General features: G+C 44.5%; 1 protein-coding gene across 1 annotated transcript in view; it reads right to left on the bottom strand.

Annotated features, from left to right (window-relative positions):
* Positions 1-5,158: 5,158 nt before the first annotated feature.
* The window catches only part of FBXO21 (F-box protein 21), a 70,323-nt gene continuing 49,332 nt past the window's right edge, over positions 5,159-26,149 (bottom strand). The window contains exon 12 of the mRNA XM_030218189.1: positions 5,159-8,040. Coding sequence (XP_030074049.1) covers positions 7,832-8,040 — 209 coding nt within the window. The 3' untranslated portion in view covers positions 5,159-7,831. The remainder of the gene's footprint in view (positions 8,041-26,149) is intronic.

Raw genomic sequence — 26,149 nt, 5'->3', positions numbered from 1 at the left:
ACTGAGCCTGCAAAAAGGTGGGAAAATGTGGGATACAAATGCAATAAATAAATAAGTCATAGCACTTCCCTGGACGCCATTACCGTCTGTGAACCACCATTCAAGTGTCATTGATTCAGCCTGAAGTTTCTCCTCTCATTCATCTGCCTCCTAGCTGGGCTTTGCCTCACTATCAGCTCCAGCTGAATAAAGAAAAGGACTCAAATCGAACAGCCTTGAGGACTGATCTCAGGCGACCAGTGTTAACGCAATCCAGACTGCATCTGTGCGTTACTCCTGTTAGGTTATGAAATCTGTTAATTTTAATACTGTTAACTAATTTTGTCGTCTTTGTATGATGATGGTATTACTTTTTGTATCTGAAGCATTTTATCGCACACCACTTTAACACAATTGTATTAAGCGGTATATCAAATTAATAAATCCAATCCGAACTCCTTCCTTTCAGGTGGCTGGAGCTGCTGCCTTGAGGATGCAAACAGGCAGACCCTGATAAATCATACATTTAAGGAGCAGCCGTCCACCTTACAGGAAACACTGCCTGTAACTCTATTACTAAACGTAGATGCTTCAGTGCCATTATACAAGAATGATATATAGTTGTAAGTCGTTTGGCCACCTCCCCTCAAATTGGCTCTTAAAACAAAGGGGTCCAACACGAGAGAGTGGTGGGGTTGATTTCCAAATGGACCTTTCCCTCTGGGCTCCGCACAGTCCCTGAAGCAAGTGAACGGCAAAAGGAGACGTTCACCAAATCCTTTCACCTTCTCAATACACTTTTGCAGACAGGGTAGGGGACAGGGTGAAAGAAGGGTGGGGCAAGTTCATATATAGTTTGGCAGAGGCTCCAGAGTCATAATTTCAAACATAACACATATCCAGCATTTTTGAACACATTTACAATTAAAAACACAAGCGCTTGGAATTACTTGAAAATAATTTAAAATTTTTATTAGTAACAGCTATTCCTGACACTGCTGAATAGATGTTGTTTATACAACTTACAGACTTTGTCATACAGTTTGGTAGCCATAACTACATAACTTGAAATATTCCCATTTCAGTGCATTGCAGTAAAGCTGGGATATAATCATGCAAGAAACAGGAGAGTGCATTTTCACTTAGAAAAGGCTCCATCTGATAAACAGTTTGTGCCTGGGATATGCAGCAATCTCTTCTGGTCACTGTATTGCAAATGTCTATGTCAGACAGCACCAAACAATGAAGTGGATGGAACAACAATCCACTCAATGCACTGGCTAAAAAGGTTCCTGGGATACTTGTTATGTATTGTTAGAGTAACAGCACAAGGTAGCTTTCACAGTTCTTGATATTACAGTGCAGGTGTGCTAAATGTTAACAAATTCACATGAAATCAGCTGGTTTGGGGGACCAGAGAAGGACTTAGTGTTATTATACATCAAGTACAGTAGTGACATTCTTATGTCATATTTGGTGACTTTCAGTCCAGCACCAGGAGATTGCCCCACTAATCTGATTTTCAGAAAAGCCACAGTGAAAACGCATGAGAGATTGACTACAATACTTCTGAAAACCAGACTGGCCAGTTGGTTGCCATGGACTGAATTAAGAACCACTGATTTTTACGAACAGTGATTTCAAAGATCTTACCGGACTTTGCAGTATGCTGAAAATGAGTTAATTCAGTAGGCAGGGACAAAGAAAATGGGATCATCTTTAGGCCTCCAATTTAACGTATTATCAGATTGGCATGTTTCAGGGATGTCCCAAACTGCAGTTCATTGTGAAGCTGGAGAACAGACACTTGCTTTTTACCTGGGCTGAGAGATTATTCCTACGATAATGGAAGAACAAATCCCATCAGCTAATTTACAAGAACACAATTCAAGACAAGTATCTCCCAGGGGCGTAGCTAGACCTCGAGGGGAGGGGGGTCCAGAGCCCAAGGTGGGAGGGCACATTTTGGCCCGCCTCCGCGAAGATACCTTGGCTGACAGGGGTCCCCAACACCCTGCAGTTAAAGCAATTGTTCCGCGCTGGTCTCACATGGCCTGGCACCCTGCCCTGTTTTCAGTCGCTGTGCACACTTGTTTCATTAAAACGAGCGTGCACAGCGACTGAAAACAGGACAGGGCTCCAGGCCATGTGAGACCAGCGTGGGACTAATGCTTTAGCTGGTGGGGGTTGGGGACCCCCACCAGTCAAACTGGGGACCCCCATGGCCCCCCCCTGTAGCTATGCCACTGGTATCTCCATGTTTTGATTGCTCTGAACGCTCCACAATCAAGTACGTAGTTCCTAAACTCCCACACAAGGCAGAAAATGGAGAAAGTTCACAGGTTCATAGTTATTTTTCTGTAAAAGAAAGTAAAAAAAGCAGACTTTATGTACAGAGCAAAACGGTTACCTGGCTACTACTTCAGAGAGACTTATGCAAATACCTAAACCCTAATTTGCTGCTGATCTGAGTTCAACAACAACCTAAAGAAACCAAGTTGGTATTAAAATGATTTGACCAATCACCAAGAATTAATCGGACATGTCTTCATATTTTTTCCACCACTGGGTCCAGTTATCTTAATGTCCGGATGAAGGCTAACCAGATACAACAGAGAAAGGTTTTAAAGTGTACTGGAGGTGCAGAGATACTCGGTGATATTCAGTTACTGATAACTGGTTAAATGTGGTTGGAAAAATTACTTACAGTTAACCAAAAAAATAAAACTAATGCATTATTAAACAGCAATTTTCATCTTAGCAGATTAAAGGGGGGGGGGGGAATCTTAAAAAACAAATCTTAGTCCAACCCCCCCCCCCCCCCCCCCGGCAATCCTGGTCAAAATGTAAAAAAAAAAAAAAAACCCCATCCATCTCACAGCCATAATCAAACAGGAAAATTGTGAGATGGACGTTTTTGCACTGAAAATATCCAAAATGAACAGCCATTTTCCAAAGTGAAACGTCCAACTTTTGAACGGCAAAATAAACAGGGACATGAACATCTGTCTGGCATCATTTTAAAAATCTGGGCACACAGATGCCTCTGCAGAACAGAGTAGCCCAGTGGTTAATGCGGTGGACTGTAAACCAAGGGCACAGCTTCAAACCCACTATAAAGGGAAAGGGAAATGGGACTTAATATACCACCTTTCTGTGGTATATTCTCCTTGTGACTCCTTGCACAGAGTCACAAGGAGCTGCAGTGGGAATAAAACTCAGTTCCTCAGGATCAAAGTTGACTGCACTAACCACTAGGCTACGCCTCCACTCATTCCACCAATAAGAGCCAACCTCATCAGTGATGTCACAATGGCTTGATTGCCCGATACAGTTCCCCAGGATCAAAGTCCACTGCACTAACCACTAGGCTACTCCTCCACTCATTCCACCAATAAGAGCCAACCTCATCAGTGATGCCACAATGGCTTGATTGCCTGATACTTGGCTCACTTCTGATATTGTGATGTCATAAGGGAAAGGGAACTGGGACTTCACATACCGCCTTTCTGAGGTTTTTGCAACTACATTCAAAGCGGTTTACATTTATTCAGGTACTTATTTTGTACCAGGGGCAATGGAGGGTCACAAGGAGCTGCAGTGGGAATGAAACTCAGTTCCCCAGGATCAAAGTCCACTGCACTAACCACTAGGCTACTCTTCTCTTTTTTGTAAATGTGATCCCTCCAGGACCTGAAAAATACCTACTCTACTTGAATATACACCACTTCAATAGCCTTTGGGCTTGCAGGTATCATATTTTGGTAAAGTAGGTATTTTTCTGTTTCTGGGAGGCTCAGATTAAAAAAAAAAAAAAAAAAAGGTTGAAGCTGGACTTGAACTGGGTCCCTCGGATCACAGCCCACTGCAGTAACCACTAGGCTACTCCTCTGACCTGGTTGGTGTTTTGTTCAGAATGACCGTTAATATCTGCACCTGACTGACAAGAGCCTGCTTTTCCTTTCCAATTTCAGGGGAGAGGGAGGGAGGGGGACATGCCTTAATCCTTCCAGCGGTCAGCTGCTCAATTACAGCAACGGCTGAGGGGAGACATGATAGAGGTATATAAAATAATGAGTGGAGTGGAACAGGTGGATGTGAAGCGTCTGTTCACGCTTTCCAAAAATACTAGGACTAGGGGGCATGCGATGAAACTACAGTGTAGTAAATTTAAAACAAATCGGAGAAAAGTTTTCTTCACCCAATGCGCAATTAAACTCTGGAATTCGTTGCTGGAGAACGTGGTGAAGGCGGTTAGCTTGGCAGAGTTTAAAAGGGGGTTAGGCGGTTTCCTAAAGGACAAGTCCATAAACTGCTACTAAATGGACTTGGGAAAAATCCACAATTCCAGGAATAACATGTATAGAATGTTTGTACATTTGGGAAGTTGGACGTGACTGAATCTGGTCTAGATAAAAATGTCCTTTGTTATAGACATGGGCGATTCTTTCCATTCAAAAATCCCTGTTGGACCTCTTACTTTTGGGCCCTCCCTAGTCCCCCCCCCCCTTTTGCTATTTGGACAAACTGCAGCGTGAAACCTCCAAATCCTGATTTCCAAAATCAGGATTTGAATGTTTAAGGCATTTTAAGACATTTATCTGCTCTGAAAACGAGCACTTAAACCAGCTTTCGAATATCCTGTTATCATGTGGCTGAGTATCAATCCCCTTTTAATTAAAATCCTAGAAATCTTTTTCAAGGTTACAATAGCAACATTGATTTATTGAGAATTTACCAGATCTGTAACTGAAGTGCCAGTGATTGCTCTCGCAGAAGTACAGCAGCTTGCTCCTGGTAAATCGTAGCAATCCCAGTGCACGGCAGCTAATGCAGACGCAGCTGGCTGGGGGCAAAGTGTCAAGGCTGTACAGATTTAGTGCTATTCTGGCTGCACTATTGAAAAGGATAACTTGTGCCCAAGACTAGCAAACGTATTGACCCTCAGCCTTTCCCTTAGCGATTGCTGACAAGATAGATAAAGCGGCGGGGGTGGGTGCTGTGTGGCAGAATCAAAATGGAGACATGAAGTCTCAGGAAATGCAGAACATGAGTTGTCCACTTTTTAAAAGGTGCTCCTCAGTAAATGATAGAACTACATTTAGTGTGGACACTGCCTCCAACAGACTGGTTTCATTTTTGGCTGTGTGTTCTAAACCCAATGATGGCCTCCAGTACATAAAATGAATTTGGATGCTGATAATGTCACCAGGAGCCCGCAGTCAACAGCTACAAACCATAAACGCAGAATACTGAAAGTACATAAATCTGAGCTCCACAAATGGCTCTAAGACAGTAAAAAAAAAAAAAAAGTGCTTCCATAGGTACTGGTTACCTTGAAATAATAATTTTGCTTCTCACATGTTCAGTGTAAGAGACAAACTTGCAACAGAAAAAACGATGGCACCTTGAGGAAAGATAAAACCTTACAACCAGGTCAGAGATTGCAATCTATTGTGCAAAAGGCACCAAAGAACAGAGCTCTGCCGAACAGAGCTTGAAATGACAAGATTGCACCATCAGAAAGAATCCAAACTGCAGGCGCAGCGGGAGGAGCAGACGACGCCACATCACTTCTGCTGACTGATGTATCAAGGCAGTCGCAGTCAGATTCCACAATGTCTTAAGTCACAGGAATATGTAGAAACATACCACACTGATGTCAGATGACACGTCATCACAAGGTGTGTCAGATAGGGTCAAGGATCATCTCGCATGAAAGTTTCTTCTTGCAGTCTTAAGCACACATATGCATCATTAAATCCATCACAATGTAAACGTGAACAATGACAAGTCTTCCAGAAAATATAATACTTTTTAAAGGCTATTTGTCCCCTTCCCCCAGCTCATTCCACATCTGGCTTTCCTCTCTCCACCTCTACAACCCTACATTGCTTCCAGCTGCTTTGAGCTGGCCCCCTGCCATTTCCTTCAATGATCCATCAACAGCTGTTGTACTTACAATGATGGGCTGTGGTTACTGATGGCCCTTGACGCTACACTGGGGTGCAGTTTGCTAGGTATAAAAGGAACACAGCATATGATTCAAGACCCTGTTCCTGGTTAATGACAATTAGCAAAGCTTTCTCTGGTGGTAGGCAAAGATGCTAGGGATCTTTTTGGTAAAAAAATGGGGTCAGTAAGATATTCAGGTCCTGAATTTAATGCATTGCCAGATTAGCATTACCGGGGCAGTAGATGAAATCTGTTTCAGGGCTGCACCAAACTGTAATTCATTGTGAAGCTGGAGGGTGGAAACTTGTCAGATGATGTTTTCACCTGGGCTGAGATCTCATCCCTGGGAGGATGGAAGAACTCTCATCAGCTAATTCACGGGTAAAAAGTAACATCTCCATGTTGTGATTACTGTGAACTCTCCGTAACCACTACAGAATTTCTGAATTTCCACACAAAAGGCAGAAAAAGGAGAGGTTTTTCATTTCATAGGATTTTCTTTTTCTTGGTATAAGCATAGGGGGAAAAAGCAGAATTTATATACATAGCAAAATGAGTGAATTTTCTTATTTCTGCTTGTTTCAGCCAAACCGTTCCACTAAATTGCACAGTGAAAACAAAATTTGCTGTAATTATCAGTTTTTGTTAAGTCTAGTTTTGGCTGTGAATTTTCTTGTAGGACTCTAATTACAAACCTCGATGACTATCCCCTTTCATTCTGATATTTAGGTAGAGTTTATGGCTCTTCCACAGCACACGGAGAAAAAGGGCTCCAATCAGAGATTTAACACACAACTGCAGTGTGAAAAACGTGGCTCCTCTGTAGTAGCCCTGTTCACAAATATTACGGCGAGGGTGGTTGTTCTTTATCTGGGAGGTGCTGAACTTTTAGACGCTTTAAAAGAAAAGGCCCAAGTGAAAGGCATAATTAATACAGGATCAGAGGCGTATTCCCGACACTTAAAGCGAGAGCTCCATTATTAAGCAGGCACCAATGAATTTGAAAGTACGACTTACCAATTCAACCTGCTGCCAGAAACACAAAACGTACAATCATGCTGCTGCTTTTCAGGTAAATTTTGAGGCTGCAAGATACATAGTCCAGCTTCAAATTAACCATCCCACTTACTGTCATGAAGTAATGTCTTAGTCTACCCATGGGAATATATTCTCAGTCCTCATGTGCACTGTCTTTTCAACACCTAGGCAAATTTTAAATCTTCAAAATAGGTGCAATATTATATGGAGACATTCAATTCCAGCAATTTGTACTTGACAGCTTGGCGCCCCCAGGCGTAACTTTAATTAGGCTCAAAGCCCTTCCCTAAACGTTGGCTCAGCCAAGCACTTTTCATTGGTTACTTGCTGCTTATGTTAAAAGGTGCTGCTCACACGAAGCTGTGGGTCTCTGTATGAGTAATAAGGTAAAAGCATGTGGAGTATGTATGAGCTCACGATTTAATTCATTATTTTAAAGCAGGCAAGAAAAAAAGTCTCTGTTTCCCTTGCATTGAATGCAAATCCCAATGAGCAGACGAGTCACTGGGAAGGGGAGGATCCTTTTAGTTAAATTTACGTTTGGAGTATGTAGCCGATACTGGATTCCAGTTACTCCTCAGCTTGTGCCAGATCCTTCCATATGAATGCAATTCTTGCATCCCAGTCAAACAAAACCAATATAACCCTTGCACGCTCTTCAGTGACAGAAGCTTGTGAGAGATTGTAGCAGTAACCTTAATGGATCATCATTCATTCATGCCTACATGTCGTCAATAATTATCACTAGTAATAGTAGCTGTATTTTATCATTACCAAGTGCAGTAACGATTTCCAAGACCGGAGGAATAAAATGTACTTCCATAATCCCTTGCAAGATTCAGGTTACAGCAACTGAAGTTCAGCCTTCTTGCTGTTGTGGGGTAGCATCAACATCTTTGGCCGTGTTGTATATTTTCTGAACCACGTCGTAGGTAGACTCTGAATCGCATGGGTAGCGCACCTGCAGCTCCTCGTTTGCTAGGTAGTGAGTGCCAGTGAACTCCGAAAAGTAGTGCCCGATTTCTGGATGAGAGATTTCTTGTGGCTCAGAGTTATATTCCAGATTCTCTGTTGAACAGAAAAGGCAGTCAAGAACACAAGACACAGCAACATTGGAAACTTGACCAATTCCATTAACTCATCACACATGACTCAATGAATGACTCTTAGATGGTAATCATAACTGGGCTACCTACCACTTCCCACATTTTCCAATTTGTTCAAAACAAACACCACATCAGCAGGTAAGAGAAATACAGAACAAACCTGAAACAGTTTCCTCATATGTGAGAGAGGATGTGTCAAGCTGTTTATTTACTGCTTTGAAACTTTCAGATTACTTGAATTACTTAACTCTTCAGTGCCCAGAGGCTTCTTCCTCATCCACTGGGCTTTCAGGTAAACCTTAATCTGGTTAACCATTAATTTGGTGCAGTTAGTACCCTCTAAACATGTGCGTTAACTACGCTGCATTATCTGCAATGCAATTAATGTATAAGGAAAGAGGTCTTTGCAGAAAACATACTGGGAGATGCTGGGAACACCCCCAAGATTTAATGCAGAGGCTCTGCAATTATAACTGCAAAATTCCTACTGAGTTTTGGTAAATCTAGGCTTGAACGTAGCGACGCTGAAGAAGAACTTAACCTTCTTCAAACATACTCAATTCTAGCATTGTTAATAACACTTCAATGGTGCTATTTGAATATATGGACACAGAAAAATTGATCTATGACGTTGCCAGCAGATCAACAATTAACTCTATTATCAATAGTATAAAATCAAGATTAAGAATCTCCAATTTCTGTTAATATATTTTATTTTTTAGGTTTTTCGCTGATAGTTTCAGTTGAGTTGGAACAGTACTAGTAATCTGTTGACATCAGCCTACCCCCGTTTGCTCCTAGTTTGGCCAGGAGTCATGCAGAAGGTTCCTCCTGTAACCCTTTATTATGGGTTCTAAATCTGACCACTAGACGTTGCCCTTAACAGTGACTCCAAAACGCTGCTAAAATAAGGGCAGCTCTGCTTATTATCGAACGAGAAGGCCGGCCATCTTCCGACACAAATCGGGAGATGGCCGGCCTTCTCCTAAAGCTGGTCAAATCGGTATAATCGAAAGCCGATTTTGGCCGGCTTCAACTGCATTCTGTCGCAGGGCCGGCCAAAGTTCAAGGAGGCGTGTCGGCAGTGTACCGAAGGCGGGATGGGGGCGTGGTTAAGAGATGGCTGGCCTCGGCCGATAATGGAAAAAAGAAGGCCGGCCCTGACGAGCATTTGGCAGGCTTTACTTGGTCCCTTTTTGTTCACGACCAAGCCTTGAAAAGGTGCCCGAACTGACCAGATGACCACTGGAGGGAATCGGGGATGACCTCCCCTTACTCCCCCCCCCCAGTGGTCACTAACCCCCTCCCACCCCAAAAAAAAAAAAAAAAATTATAAAAAACATTTTTTTTTGCCAGCCTCAAATGTCATACCCAGCTCCATGACAGCAGTATGCAGGTCCCTGGAGCAGTTCTTAGTGGGTGCAGTGCACTTCAAGGCAGGCAGACCCAGGCCCATCCCCCCCTACCTGTTAAACTTGTGGTGGTAAATGTTGAGCCCTCCAACCCCCCCCCCCCCCCAAAACCCACTGTACCCACATGTAGGTGCCCCCCTTCATCCGTAAGGGCTATGGTAGTGGTGTAGAGTTGTGGGTAGTGGGTTTGGGGGGGGGGGATTTGGGAGGGGCTCAGCACACAAGGTAAGGGAGCTATGTACCTGGGATCAATTTGTGAAGTCCACTGCAGTGCCCCCTAGGGTGCCTGGTTGGTGTCCTAGCATGTGAGGGGGACCAGTGCACTACAAATGCTGGCTCCTCCCACGACCAAATGCCTTGGATTTGGCCGGGTTTGAGATGGCCGCCATTAGTTTCCATTATCGGCGAAAAACAATGGCGGCCATCTCTAACACCAGCGATCTCTAAGGGCAGGCCAAATGTTGAGATTTGGCCGGCCCCGTCCGTATTATCGAAACAAAAGATGGCCGGCCATCTTGTTTCAATAATAACAGTCAGGTACGCCGCTTGACGGGGCCGGCGTTACAGATGGCCGCCCTTATAGATGGCCGGCCCCATTCGACTATGGCCCTCTATGTGGCCTGCGTTTTCCATGTAAGCCACAGAATATCCTCTCAATGGAAGAAGCTTCTCCTGAAATTGCATCCCCTTTCCTGACAAAATAGTCTTACCTTCTTCTGGGTTTCTGGTTGATTAGCTTTTCTCCCCATTCTCACACAATCCTTTAAGTTTTTATATTTTTGGGGAGAGTTATTTCAGTAGATTATTGATAACTGGCCTGGAGACCTTGGTCTCATCAGGAGGTCCTCTCCCTCTGGCTACCAAGTGACCTCAACTCTCCAATGACCATGTCTGCTGGTGTGTATCAAAATACTAGAGAATTTTCAATGCCATGGTATGGGTGCAAGAGCTAACATGGAAAGAGTGGTTTGGTACTGGCTTTCATGTAAGGGTAAGAAGAAATAGATGAAATGCAAGCCTTTTCTGTAGACTTGAGTTAAACGTTTTGTAGATGACATGCTTACTTCCCCTAATGCATTAGACTGCCGTGCACACTGAAGAGAAGAGGTGCCATGGAACAGGTCAGTAGTTCAATGAAAAGTTTGCCTAAGACTGACTGACTCATCTCATCAAGATGGCAATTTCCTATCAACAACTATCCCTAAATCCTATCAATCCCATTAGAAAAATGGGTAAGGTCTCCAAATGAGTACGTTATGTGCCCCACAGAATAGGAATAAATATTACTCCAGTGCCAGGGTATGCTGGAAATGATCTCAATTTCATTTGCTTTGTGCCAAAGAACACGCCCTTCTGGTGTTCATAAGGTCTAATATAGACAGGGTAAGGGGAACCCTCTAAAAACCCGATAACCTCCTAAAGGTTTTTGCTACTTTCTCAGCAACCACTTGGAATTTCAACGTGAAGTTTTACAGCTTTCTTGTTCTTATCTATGTTTATGTGCCGAGTGGAATGATGATATTCTTAAATACGGCAAATTTGCAGACGATTTAGTGATTTTCATGTGTTCAAAAATGTTTGTACTGTAAAACTACCATTATTTGTAGAAAAACAAAACAAACCAGGGTATCAGCTTACTGTTAATGACATCACAGTGATGTAGACTTGTCTGGGGAGCAACGTTGGAGGTCTACCTCAAGCTCCACCCAAAGCTGTAAACAATCATCAAACTCAGGGGCCCTTCTACTAAGCCGCGATAGGCTCTACGCGCGTGCAGAGCGCCCAAATGAGACTACTGCCAGGCCAGTGCGCCCGCCCCCCCCCCCCCCCCCCGGCAGCAATTTCAGATTTAGTGCGCGCTCATAATGCATGGATGATTTATTTGTTCCTACATATGCCAGTTCTGGTGGTAATCGGCATTTGCTCACCGCGCATGTAGTGTGTCAGCCTTTACCGCTAGATGAATGGGTGGCGTTAAGGGCTCAGAGTTACACCTAATCACACTGACCACCCTTCAACATCTTCTGTCCTTCTGTGACTGTTCTCTTGTGCTTGACTGCTTAAATATTTTAAATTTAAATGCTTTACTTTTTGTCTATTAGATTGTAAGCTCTTTGAGCAGGGACTGTCTTTCTTCTGTGTTTGTACAGCGCTGCGTACACTTTGTAGCGCTCTAGAAATGTTAAATAGTAGTAGTAGTAGTAGGCCGGTTTTGGGTGAACACTGGGATGTCTTGTGTGACAGTGGCGTGTGTGGCACATAAAACTTTGCAAAGTGAGCTCAACTGCTACCCATGTAATGAGGACTTGCTATCCTACTCATCCTGAGAGAAGCAATTTCTGTACAGCAAGTGCCGCAGGGTAAGAGCAAAGAAAGAATGAAAACTACTCTATATAAAAGCAAAAGAGATGCTGTCATGTTGTATAATCTACTGTATATGTTAAGAGGACAAAGGTGGGGGCTTTTTTTTTGTTTGTTTAAAAGCAAGTGCCAAGAAACCCGGCTCAAAAAGCAGTACCATGCCTTCAAAGAAAATTTTTGCAAGGGGAAACCTTAAAAATAGTTAAAGGAATTAAAGATCTGCAAAGCTAAAAAAAACAAAACATGACAACTGTTCATTACAACTATTTTTTTTCAAACAGAATTAAAAAAAACTTCCACAAAAAGCAATGACAGCTACATGGCTTCAGCAGTGCTCTACCCTAGGGTTACTCCTGTCCATGCGCATCTCCTATCCACCCCCACCCTGTTAGACTGTCACTGAAATGTTTTGATGTTTCACATATATACTAAACAAAAAAAACACAGCACCACGGGCCTTTAAAAATGGAACACAGTTCTTTAATGAATGAGCCTTGACAAAAAGACCCGACACGGGCCGTGTTTCGGTGACTAGCACCTGCGTCAAGGGTCACAGTGATGACGTGGAAAACTTGGGGAATAACTCGAATATATTCCTCTACAATATATTATTCCTTACCCCACGTCTCATGTAGTAAAAGCTACAAAGCACCAAGTTTTCCACGTCATCACTGTGACCCCTGACGCAGGTGCTAGTCACCGAAACACGGCCCGTGTCGGGTCTTTTTGTCAAGGCTCATTCATTAAAGAACTGTGTTCCATTTTTAAAGGCCCGTGGTGCTGTGTTTTTTTTGTTTGGACTTTAGTTTGTACTTTGTTCCCTCTCTTTTGTTATATCCAAGTCACTTATATATACTGTCATCTACCAACATTTGCTTATTTCCGATCTGACGAAGAAGGGCAACCTTCGAAAGCTCATCAAGAAATGTACTAAGTTATGTCTAATAAAAAAGGTATCATCTTATTTTCTTTTCCATGTTTTATTTCTATTGATTACCTTTAAAAGTGGACTAACATGGTTACCACACCTCTCCTGCAGGGGCGTAGGATTTTGGGTGGGCCTAGGCAAGAAGTGGGTGGGCACCAAGTGTTCTCCCCCCCCCCCCCCCCCCCAACCACCACCCAAAAAAATATCTCAGCTGGTGGAAAAATGCTTCTTTCCACCTTGGCAGTCAGCAGCAGCATGCGCAGGTGCCGGTATCTTGGAGAGTAGCGTTTTTATTACCATCAGGAGAAAGTCTTGGGATCCCACCAGCTACCACTAAACGTGTGCTACTGTTGGGTGGGCCTGAGCCCTGAATAGGTGGGCCCCGGCCCACCTGTGGCTACGCCACTGCTCTCCTGTCTGAACAAACTTTAGATTCAGATCTTTTTCTATGATCTATTACAACCCCCCCCCCCCCCCCCACAATACCTAAAGCAAAAGTGATAATGAAAACATAATGTAGAGGGTTTCATCCAAAACACACAAGAATAAATGAAAACTTCCACATGATATGATACAATAGGCCCATCAACACAAGTGTATCTATTTGAAGCAGTTGCTTCATACTTATAGAACGTTAGAACCATATTCCACCAATAATCAATATCTAAATTACCATCTTCTTTCCAGTGTTCAAGGACAAAAGTTATTCCTGTCAAATAGGTTTAGGTCTGGGGGCTGCCAAACAGTAAATAAACTGTGTTTTTTGTATTTAGACGAATGGATGTTTTGGAAGAGCAGATGGTAACAGAAAAATCTATCATGGCCTTTGGAGTTATACAGACAGTATGAAAAAAGGCATCCCCCGAATACGACCATGTCTGGGAAAAGGTGAATAAAGTCTTCAGTCCAAACACCATCCTTTCATGTGAAAAATAGTTTCACAAACGGCAGTAAAAAAATCAGCCATTCTGAACATTTTCGATCTGCTACTTTAGTCACAAATGACTTCAACTTCCAATCATTCATTCATGTTGCTGTATGGTATTAAGGGGAAGCCTAAGTGGACTCCAACAGTGAGAGACACGGACATGAACTTAAGAAAAGATAAGTTTTTCACTTAGAGCACTTGTAGTTTGAGCACTTTTTCAGTGTGTTTGCAATAGCACTACAAAATTAATTATCAAGGGATGGCCCAATGAAGAGATGCTATGCCATGAGGCAAGAATTTATGATGTCGCCTTAAAGTGGTATCTTCTGAGGGTTCCCAAACCTATACATACATACGTACAGGAATATATTATATTGTGTTTTTGTTTTATAGTAGTATGGGTGTGAAAAAATCTCATAGGTAGGCTGTTTGCAGACAAGTAGTTCTTATCTTTGGATTTGTGAAGTGTGCTGTATGGTATTACACATCCTCTGGCGGCACGCCATCATAGCCAGCTTTCTGAATCAGAGTAAAGACATCAGTTGTACCCTTTAAAAGATTCATTACAGGCTCAAACAAGCATTCCTTACTGCACCTAGCAAGCCTCCATCCAAATCTTAGCCAGACCTAACCTTGTTGGCATCTGGCAGGGTGGGGCTTACAGTCACCTGGGCCTAGAGCCCTAAAGCAAAATAAGATCTGAATGGGTTGGGTGGGGGTTAGAAAACCAGGACTAATGGAGTAGACAGACAGACACATGTATACTAAACAGAACTGTTCAGAAGGGCATACTCCACTGACCCAACATAAAAAAACCTGGACATCAGCAACACAACTTAACTAAAGATCGTAACGGACATATCCTAACTCTTCCTTTCCCTCTCTAAGTTCTCCCCAATTGTCTTTACCATACATGTATCTCACTCTACCATAATATCACTTTGATATTAATCACAACTTGTATTTGTTCATACCGAAATCGGTTAACGCTGATTACGGTACCATGTAAGCCACATTGAGCCTGCAAAAAGGTGGGAAAATGTGGGATACAAATGCAACAAAAAAATAAAATAAATACTTATTTTTTCAAAACGCTTCCCAATATTGTTTCCCTTGTCCATTTTAATGGGTCCAAGCAGAGAGCAAGACCTATCGTAACACAGTTGTTGACCATTTTAGGAAAAAAGCCCCACATAAAGACAAAAAACAAACACAGAAGTAACATCAAAAATTATCAATCTGCCAGTTATCGTCCTCCAAGCTTAACACATAATATGTTGCTGGAACCACAAGTGTAAGCTTTGCCCCTACCTTTACTGTTCATCTGTACTGCTCTCACTCTGACCTTGTCCTTTTATACTGCTACTGTAGAACGCAACCCCCCCCCCCCCCACCAAAAAAAAAAAAAAAGCAAACACATACAGAACAAACAGAGACTGAAAATAAGATTTTGAGGAGGTGATCAAATGTAAAGATAACCCAAAATTAATCAATGCTCAAAACACAAACTGACGGAAGGACCATGTGAGATTGGGGCGCTAGGAGGGGTAGTTAATGGTGTCACTGTTAGGCACCCTGAGGTTCTGTCACAGAATATTTGTGTAAGCCGGCATCAGTGCACCTAACATTTAGTTACAGTTTTCTGTAAATCATGCGTGTGCATGCCCTGCAGGTATGTGCAGAATAGCGCTATAGTTATATGCGAACACCCGTATAGTGCTAGTATTCGAAACATTTATATATGTAACTGTATATAGGGCACTCGGAGCTGAACAGAAGAGACTTCTGGCAAAGGAAAAACACTTTAGAGTTCAGTTTTTCTCTTTCTCTAAAATTTATTAGAGTAAATAAATGGTTACAATAAAAGGTGAAATTAGATCTTACCTGCTAATTTTCTTTCCTCTAGACCCTCCAGACCGGTCAAGACGCGTGGGTTATGTCCTCCTACCAGCAGAGGGAGACTGAGAAAACACTAAGCTTTTGAAGCCTGTATATATAACCTGTGCAGAACCTCCACTAGCCAGTATACCCCTGACAAAGCAGAGAAACAAAAAACACTAACAACAACTAGCAACCCTGTACGTGGTCACAGTAAACTGCAAAAACAAGAAACATCTTCCGCTTGCTCTTACGGAAACATGTTCCTTTGCCTTTGATAAAACAGTTGGGCTTCTACAGGTGGACTATCAAAGAAGAGCCCCACCTGTCCCGGACTCCTATCACAAAACAGAAATAAACAGTCTGCAATTAGAGAAACAACAATCTACAGCAGCCAAGAATTATCCAACAAACACACCTCCTGGCCTCCAATACAGACAGGGCGGGCTCTTGACCGGTCTGGAGGGTCTAGAGGAAAGAAAATTAGCAGGTAAGATCTAATTTCACCTTCCTCAGCGACCCTCCAGACCGGTCAAGACGCGTGGGACGTACCAGAGCAGTAACTAACTTACGGGAGGGACCTACTAAGGCCAGAGGTCAAAACTGCTGCCCCAAAGCGCACCTCGTCCTTTGCATACACAGGAATCCTATAATGCTTCACAAAGGAATGCAACGAAAACCAAACCGCAGCCCAACAAATATCTAACAGAGAAATCATACTATTCTCCGCCCACGAGGCTGCCATTCCCCTAGTGGAATGAGCAGACCAGCCCCTAGGCACCACAGGACCCTTCACCAAGTAAGCAGATGCAACCGCCTCCTTCAACCACCGTGCTATGGTCACCTTAGGAGCCGCTGCACCCTTCTTTGGGCCACCATGAAGAACGAACAAACGGTCAGAGGCTCTGATGTCCTGAGTTCCAGAGAGATAACAACTCAAAACTCTCCTGACATCCAGCTTGGCAATACCACGCTGCTCCGAATCTCCAGCCATATCACCCAACACTGGCAGAGAGATGACCTGATTAACATGGAACTCGGAAACCACCTTGGGCAAAAAAGGAAAGCACCGTCCGCAACGAAACCTTTCCCTCAGAAAGGACAAAAATGGTTCCCTACAAGACAAAGCCTGAAGCTCTGAAACACTCCGTGCTGAAGTAATCGCCACCAACAAGACCGTCTTTAAAGATAAATCCTTACAAGATGCCGATACCAGCGGCACAAACGGAGGCCTGATCAAAGCATCCAAAACTAGCTTCAAATCCCACGGAGGCACCATCCGTCACTGAGGTGGACGCAGCAACCTAACACCCTTCAAAAAACGCACTACCTCAGGCACAGACGCGAAGGACTTTCACTGAAGCTTCCCACGAAAACATGACAAAGCTGCCACCTGAACCTTCAGTGTAGACAAGGCCAGACCCCTATCAACACCATCGTGCAAAAATTCCAAAACTTCCGCCACCGAAGAGCGAAACGGCCGAACTCGATGGTCTTCACACCAGTGCTCAAAGATTCTCCAAACCCGGACATACGCCAAGGAAGTGGATCGTCTACGGCAACTCAACATCGTAGCAAAGCCACTGGACGAAAGCCCCTTCTTCTTCAACTTGTGCCGCTCAAGAGCCAAGCCATAAGCGAAAACCGAGCCGGATCTGGCATGATTATCGGGCTTTGACACAGAACTGATCCCAACAAAGGCAGGGCCGCCGCCCCTGCCAACCGCACCAGGTCTCCGTACCATGGTCGATGCTGCCAATCCGGAGCTACCAGAATCACCCGACCGAAGTGATGTTCGATGTGCTATATTACTCGACCGACTAACAGCCACGGAGGAAACACATACAGTCACTCCCGAGGCCAAGGCAACAGAAGAGCGTCGATTCCCTCCGCTCAAGGGTCTCTTCAGCGACTGAAAAAAAAAAAAAAAAAAAAAATCTCTGAACTTGCGCATAGCGAGCCGTTGTCCTAAGATCACCGAAAGTCCCCAGACCGACACAACTCACTGGAACACTGACCGAAGAAAAGACCACTCTCTGGGATCTAGAGTGTGCCTGCTGAGATAATCTGCATCTATGTGACCTACCCCGGCCACATGCGCTGCCAAGAGAGCCTGAAGATGAGTTCAACTGCGCCGCCAAGGCTCTTCGTCCCCCCTTGACGGTTGACATATGCTACTGCCATGGCATTGTCACAGAGCACTCGGACTGCCTTGTGGCGAACCACCGACGTCAAGGCCTGGAGCACCACCCGAATGGCCCGAGTTTCCAGCCGGTTGATGGACCACTCTGCTTCTGCCCGAGACCACCGGCCTTGAGCTACCTGACCGAGACAATGTGCCCCCCAACCTTGCAGACTGGCATCCGTGACCATTACCAGCCCCTGTGGGGACTCCAACGGCATTCCTGTTCCCAAATTGCGCGGGTTGAGCCACCAGCGGAGACTGAGACGAGGGGCCACCGACAGCGGACAACACATTTCCAAGTCCTGCGACAGAGGGGACCAACGACTGAACAGAGCTGACTGTACCTGACGCATGTGCGCCCTGGCCCACGGAACTACCTCTATGGTCGCCGCCATCAGGCCCAGGACCTGATGATAAGTACGGGCCGTCGGCGCCTTCTCTGCAAGGAACCGACAAATCGGACCCTGTAACTTGGAACCAAAAGGCTGCACGAAGGAAAGTGAAGATAAGCTTCCGTCAAATCCAGGGAAGTGAGAAACTCTCCTTTCCGGACCGCACCAGTGACCGACCGCAACGTCTCCATCCGGAAAGAGGGCACCTTGAGTGCCGCATTGACCCTTTTGAGATCTAAAATGGGACGAAAAGTGTCCTCTTTCTTGTGGACCACAAAATAGATCAAATAGCACCCTGAGCGTTGCTGATCTGAAGGAACAGGAACCACGGCTCCCAATGCGAGCAGCCACCGCAGAGTGTCCCTCACTGCTGCCCTCTTGCTCCAAGACCGACAGAGGGATTCCAGAAACACTTCGGGAGAACAGCGCATATCCGCCTCGAAACACCTTGAGAACCCACTGATCTGACCTGATTTGGGCCCAGCTCTGGTAAAACAGACTCAACCGAGCCCCAACATGCACCAGAGCCTGAGCCCGCACACCTTCATTGGGAATTGCGGCGTGAATACTAACCTCCTACGGAAAAGCCACGCCCTCCACGACGATTCTCACGAAAGAACTGTGCGCGCTGGAAAAACCGACCCCTAGAGGTCCTACTACTATTAAACATTTCTATAGCACTACTAGACTTATACAGCGCTGTCCAAATTAACATGAAAAGACAGTCCCTGCTCAACAGAGCTCACAATCTAAATTGGACAGACAAACAGACAGCTAGGGGTAGGTCCCACTCGATCTGCCCGGCCTATACCGCTGAGCCTCCCTAAACCGTCCCCGAGAGGAACTAGTTCTGGCCCCTGCCTTGAACCGAAAATCTGGAAGCCATAGAACCTTGGTATCACTAAGACCTCACACTAACTTGTCCAAATCTTCTCCAAAGAGCATAGCTCCCTTAAGTGGCAGAGACCCACAACCATAGCCATATTTTTTGTCTGAAGTAGGCAACAAATCATAAAAGCCTCAGACAAAAAGGATGAACCCATGTCCAAGTCGGCTAACTCCTGACCCCCAGAAGAACCAACATCTACCGAATCATCCAGGAGCTTCTCGGCCCAACGAAAACATGCCCGAGCTACCAGACCCCCACAAACCGAGGCCTGCAGGGCTAGAGCCGACAAAACAAAACTACGCTTGAGAAAAGATCCCAACTTCCTATCCTGAGGATCACGGAGGGCCGTTCCTCCATCAACCGGGATAGCCGTAGCTATAATTACTGCCGTCACTACTGCATCTACCGTGGGAGCCTTAAAGGAATCCCTATCGTCCTGAGGGAGGGGATAAAGCCTCGCCATTGCCTTTGCCACCTTACACGGCAAATCCCATTCCTGACAAATCATCTCCCGGAGATCCTTGTTCATAGGGAAGGATCACGCCTGACGCTGAATGCCCTTCACCAACGGATCCTGGACAGTTTCCCCCAAAGCCACCTCAGGACCAAACTGAAGGGTGGACGACACCTGATCTATGAGTTCTGACAGCTCATCTCTATGGAAAATCCGCACTATTGAAGGATCCTCTCCAGGAATCCACCAATCCTGCTCCTGAGAGCCGTCAATTCCATCTGACTCCCCCAGATCACTAAGCACCGCTTCTGCAGCTACAGGAGAAAAACATTGCCTGTCCTCTGACCACTCTAACCGTGGTCTCTCAGCCAAGACGGAAATAGCCCCCTCTTCCAATTAGGGGGGGGGGGGGGTCCCGATCTCCAGGCCTGATACCGCGTCCAGACAAAATCTGGAGGAAAGCCCACCATTCCTGGACCGTCATTAGGCCCTTTTGTGCCAAAAACGGAGGCCGCAGGCCCAAAAACAGCTGGCTCCACGGGCCGCGTCAGACTCAAGATGGCGGTTGTTCCCGCCGAAACTGTTCCCGCTGACAGCGGCCCTGCCTACGCTCCCGCTGACCCGGAGACTCCCGACACCATCGATCCCTCCGCGGTCAAGTCGGGGGGTGCCGCAGCCACCTTTATAGGTGCACCGCAAAGCTACACTGAGCACCCGGCGCCTCTACCCCTCGCCACGAGCACGCGCGACATCGGAGGAGCTGGGCCGCCATAAACCACGAGGGAAGGGAAAAGCTGTTCCGCAAACGCGCCAAACCAAAAACTCCCTCACACTGCAAAAGCACTGAAGAAAGCGCTGCTCTCTCGTTCCAGCAAGGAATCGAAACCCCCGTTCGGTCCGCTGAAAATAAAGAAATAAATGCCCTTAAAGGCACAGTACTCCAACTCTGGCAGCTGGAAATTGTAAGGCACTCAAGGCTACAATACTGAGAAAGCAGCCGAGGCACAAAGCTGCCAAGCAAAACGAAATAGAATAACTGACCTTAAAGGCACAGTACTCTAATTCTGGCATCTGGAAATTGTAAGGCACTCAAGGCTACAATACTGAGAAAGCAGCCGAGGCACAAAGCTGGCAAGCAAAATGAAATAGAATAACTGACCTTAAAGGCATCGTACTCTAACTCTGGCATCTGGAAATTGTAAGGCACTCAAGGCTACAATACTGAGAAAGCAGCCGAGGCACAAAGCTGGCAAGCAAAATGAAATAGAATAACTGACCTTAAAGGCACAGTACTCTAATTCTGGCATCTGGAAATTGTAAGGCACTCAAGGCTACAATACTGAGAAAGCAGCCGAGGCACAAAGCTGCCAAGCAAACAGAAATAGAGAGCAGCACAGGGGGAGGGACCCAAACATAGGTGTAACACCCCAGGGGGAAAAACTGGGCCCCACCAGACCCAGGGCCCCAAAGCACTTTTTTTTTTTTTTTTTTTTTTTTTTACACACACGTACAGGGTACTGCAACAGAATAAAGTTTGGAAGGAAAAAATCCTACGACCCAATGACAAACTACCTCACCAGATTATTGGAGACTGCACAGGCTGTCAACTGCTACCTCTGCTGAGACTGAGAAAATACTGGCTAGTGGAGGTTCTGCACAGGTTATATATACAGGCTTCAAAAGCTTAGTGTTTTCTCAGTCTCCCTCTGCTGGTAGGAGGACATAACCCACGCGTCTTGACCTGTCTGGAGGGTCGCTGAGGAAATTCTTTTATCCCAGTATTACAGAATATTGAATTACTATTTATATCAGTCCAAATTTCAGTATAAGGAAAATAAACTCTCTCTCTCTCTCTTGTTTTCTTTTGGAAGCTGTCAGAATACTGAAGCTTAATTTTGTCCAATCACTTAATGCCTTATATTTTCTCTCTTACTTATCTGGTACTCTTCAACTCTGACCTCTAAGGTCACCTTCACATAATTCTGCTTCTTTGGTATTTTTCTCAATTATTCATCATTTGCCCTTTGTAACCTCCTTCCTGTGAATACCTATCACTCATTCTTGTCCTTCACTGAAATTGTCCCTGTGTTATGTTTAGAGCCTGTTTGAAGCAAACAAACAGACACTTGTTAAAGGTTATGGCCCATTACTAGGGCTAAGCAAGCCTGTCTATGGTCTGTGAGAAAACCAAGACACAAGTTAGCTAATTGCCATACTAGATCAAAAATATACAAAGCTGACTGATCTGAAAAACCAAACAGCTCTATACATAACGCATTTCTAAACATGGGTGTCTAGGGTGGAGAACTGATCTTATGACATTTAACACGTTGAGGGTAATTTTCTAAGAGATCTCTTGGGTTGGGAAGCCAAGCAGATCCCTATTTTGAGCTGCTTAATTTATAAAGGCAAAATCACCTCACAATCGCAACTGAAAGTCAGCCACGTACATTTCTACTTGAGAGCAGGTGTACACAGATTACTAAGAAAAAAAAAAAACCCAACCCTACACCTATCTGTGCAAATGATGGTTGTGTCCAAAGTATGCCGCAGATCATGAGTACTTTTACACACATAACCCATGGTGTAGTTTTATAAGTGTGTATAAAGGGATTATGTGTGAAAATCCTTTATAAAAATGACCCCATAAGTGCAACGCGACACACATAGGAAAATAAACTCAAACCACAGGTCCACAATGCTGGGTTCTGCATTCAGCAAATGGAGCTTGGAATCCTTGTGGACAATGAAATCCTTACAGCAGACTAAGTGCTAGAAATTATTCAGAAAATAGAGAAAAAGATATAATAATGCCCCCACATCAATCCGTGGTCACCACATCCCAAAAAGATAATAGCAAAGGCGGCTAACAAAAAGGATTACAACGATGGGATACCTCTTATGAAGAGAGGCTCAACAGTTTAGCTTGGAGAAGAGAAGAGTGATGAACTGGAAAGACTGGTTAGGGAATAGTTATTTACCGTTAGAATATTAACACAGGAGACACTAGTGGCAGATTTCAAACTAATTTTAGAAAGCTTTTTCTTTTTCAGTCAATGCAAAATTAAATTATGGAATTTTCAGCCAGAGAATATGGTCATAGCTGATAATTTGGGTAAGCTTCTAGGAAGCAAGTCCATTAACCATTACCCATGAGGGAGCAAGCAGGATTGGGCTTTCCTAATTAGGGTTTTTATCTGATGGGTCCTTCTAAATGACCCGACAGGCCATCAACAGAGCTTAGATGCTGGTCTTGATAGACCATAGGTCCGACTCAGCTTGGTAAATCTTATGTTCTAAGTTTTGGCCGTTTTCAGGTATACTGCTAAGAACAGAGTAAATTTAATCAGGGAACAAAGAGCTCCCCTAATATAAGAATAATCTGAAACACCTTTAACAAACTCCAATCAAGAATCTGCCTTTGCCTGTTGCATGCTACGAAGCAGCAGGCAATACACACTGCCCTCTTGTGACATTTCACCATAAGGCACATGATAATTTTATACCTAATATAATAATTTGCTCCTGCAACATTCCAATGTCTCTCACTGTGTTCGTAACCATCTCCTGACATCACTCTCCCGCAGTAGAAGCCTGCTTGCCTGACGTCAAGAGATGTTACTTTTCGAAGCAGGGAGGCGGGAAGCCCCTCCCTCCCTCCCAATTCCAGGGTCGTCGTCCCTCCCTCCCTTCCAGTTCCCCTCCATCCGAATTTTAAAAGTCATCCTGACTTACCTCGCGTGGTAAAAAGCATGCAGGCTTGGCACTTACTTCAGTTTCCCTTCTCTGTCTCTCAGCTCTGGTCCCGCCCTCATTTCCTGTTTCTGCAAGGGCGGGACCAGAGCTGAGAGACAGAGAAGGGAAACTGAAGTGAGTGCCAAGCCTGCATGCTTTTTACCACGCGAGGTAAGTCAGGATGAATTTTAAAATTTGGAGGGAGGGGGCCTGAAACTGGAAGGAAGGGAGGGAGGGAGGGGAGGAGGAGAAGGAGGGGGTGAGGGAGGGGAGGATGACAAGGAGGGGGGCTGAGGGAGGGGGGCCCTGGAATCTTGCTAGCGCCCGTTTCCTGTTAGAAACGGGCCTTTTTTTTACTAGTACATATATATACACACTAACATAACAGATCTTAGATAGCATTTCAAGCAGAAGCTCCAAACTGTTTACATAAAAGGGACAAGCTCCAAAACTGAGTCACAGTAACTGCAGTGTATATATACACACGATTCTCAAGAATTCTTAGGAAGCATCTTGTTTTTAATGGTATCGTGAAGGTTCCAGGAGGAATGCATAAAACAGAATCCCATTTTTACAGGATTTACTTACATAAAAAGTCCCACCCCCTTCCCCTTAGCTCTTAATGACCCCTGAGGATTCCAGCTGACTATCCTCACTGTATGGGTTTGGCAAACCAGTGTTAGTTCTACAATACCAGACTAAGAGTCCAATGTAATAAAGCATGCCAAAGGATTGTTTACTAAGCAGCGCTAAGGGCACGTTAGCGTTTTTAGGAAGCGCTAAACGCTAACTCGCCCACAGGAATTAGTAAACAGAGCCTTAGTGTGGTTTTTCACTCATATTTTAACGTTTATTATATTGCCTGTATTTACTACGAGTTTTAGCACTGAAAATACAAAAGTGCTTTCCGTACAAATGCACAGAAAAAGATTTGCAAATGGAATTACTTTTATTGGAGAAAATGTGCCAAACAAATCCCTTTCTTACTTCACCTCTTTGCGCTGATTTCTAAAGCCAGCTCTAGAGACGAAGAGAAGTTTTTTTAAAATTTCTGTTTACCACAATGGAACTAAATGAAAAATGTAAAAAATTAAAAAAAATCTTGAGACCTGGTCACCCCAAGCTGGGAATCCCTGGACAGGAAAACCTCAATTAGGGACCCCAGGTAGCAAGAGATTCTGCCCCAAGCTGAGGGGCACCGTCCCTCACAAAGAGCACTCTGAAAATGGGACCAGAGAGACTACAGCCTTGTGACCCTCATCTATGCACTCTCAAGGACCTCCTCCCCTCCCGCTCCTTCCTCTTCTTACGCCACACAAGAAGTAACAGAAAAGGAGGAAAGAATGGCTTTAACCTTTGTCATTAAGGGGTCCTTTTACAAAGGCTTGCTGAAAAGTGGCTTACGGTAGACTGGGCACGCACAGAATCATTTTTCAGCGTGCCTGTAAAAAAGGCCTCTCCCTCCCCCCCCCCCCCCCCCCCCCCCCGAAAATGGACGTGCAGCAAAATCAAAATTGCCGCGTATCCATTTGGGGTCTCTGACCTTACGGCCAGCCATAGAGCTAGCGGGTAAAGAATTTGGGCGGTAATGACCTACGTGCATCAGATGCCACTTGGCACGTGTCCGCTACATGTGTCTGACAATAAAAATTATTTTTCGGACACGCAACAAAAATGAAATTACTGCAAGAGCCACACGGTTAAGTCCATTTTGGCGCACGCAGGCACCTATGCGGCTTAGTAAAAGGGACCCTAATTAACCAGGAAGGGGGGGGGGGGGGGGAGCAGAACCTGAAGGATGCGCAAGTGAGTAGTTTAGTAAGAGGTACGGATAGGGGTTCCCTCATCCCATCCCATGTCAGAGTCCCTTATTTCAACTGAAAAAAAAAAAAAAAAACAATAGTTACGTTTTAACTTCACTATTTTTTTAAAATGTGCTCTAAGTTTAGAAAACATTTAAACGCCTGATGCATTGGTAAAGGATCAGCTTACTGCGTTGAGCACCAATGCGTTTTTTACCAAGATAAATACGCGCTACAAATTAACTTGTCAGTTTCCAAATTCTCAGCACAGTTGACTAAAAGGTCATTTAAAGCAGCGAGCATCTTTGAGTGGAATAAGTTACCAAAAAAATCAATCAGAACAATGGAAAATTATTGTACTTTTAGAAAGCACCTGACAGCAGTTTTAACAAAGGTGACACCAAAATAAGGATACGGCTAGATGATGGACAGAAACAAAAAAAGGCAAAGATCTGCCACAGAAATAGCAAATCAAAAGAAAAAAAGCAGATCAAAAAAGACAAAAAAAAATAGAACAGGAGGGTAACAGAAGAAGTGGTTTATTACAAGTTACCCAACGTGGCCACGTTTCGGCCTCAGGCTGCGCCAGGGGTACAAAAAAACTACAAAATAAAAATTATGTATTTATAATTTTTATTTTGTAGTTTTTTTGTACCCCTGACGCAGCCTGAGGCCGAAACGTGGCCACGTCGGGTAACTTGTAATAAACCACTTCTTCTGTTACCCTCCTGTCCTATTTTCTTTTTTGTCTTTTTTGATCTGCTTTTTTTCTTTTGATTTACGGCTAGATGATGTACAACACACACGAGTTTTTATTAAAAAAAAACAGCCAAACACTCGACGCGAATCGTGTTTCGGCCACAACGGCCTACTTCAGAAATCTTACAGATGGACGACCTCTAACACTTTGGGGGTCTTTTACTTAGGCTTGCTGGCGTTTTTAACGCACGCTAAACACTAAAGACGCCAATAGGGATACACTGGCGTCTTTAGCGTTTAGCGAGTGCCTATTTTAATGACACGCTAAAAAACACCAGCGCGAATAAGTAAAAGACCTCCTCTATCCCTTAACTCTAGCAAGAGAGGTAAACACACCTTCCAAAGTCC

This window comes from Microcaecilia unicolor, chromosome 11 (genome assembly GCF_901765095.1).
Source record: "Microcaecilia unicolor chromosome 11, aMicUni1.1, whole genome shotgun sequence".
In the NCBI taxonomy this organism is placed as follows: Eukaryota; Metazoa; Chordata; class Amphibia; order Gymnophiona; family Siphonopidae; genus Microcaecilia; species Microcaecilia unicolor.
Note: the sequence above shows the minus strand (reverse complement) of the source record. Positions and strands in the feature narration are given on the sequence as shown.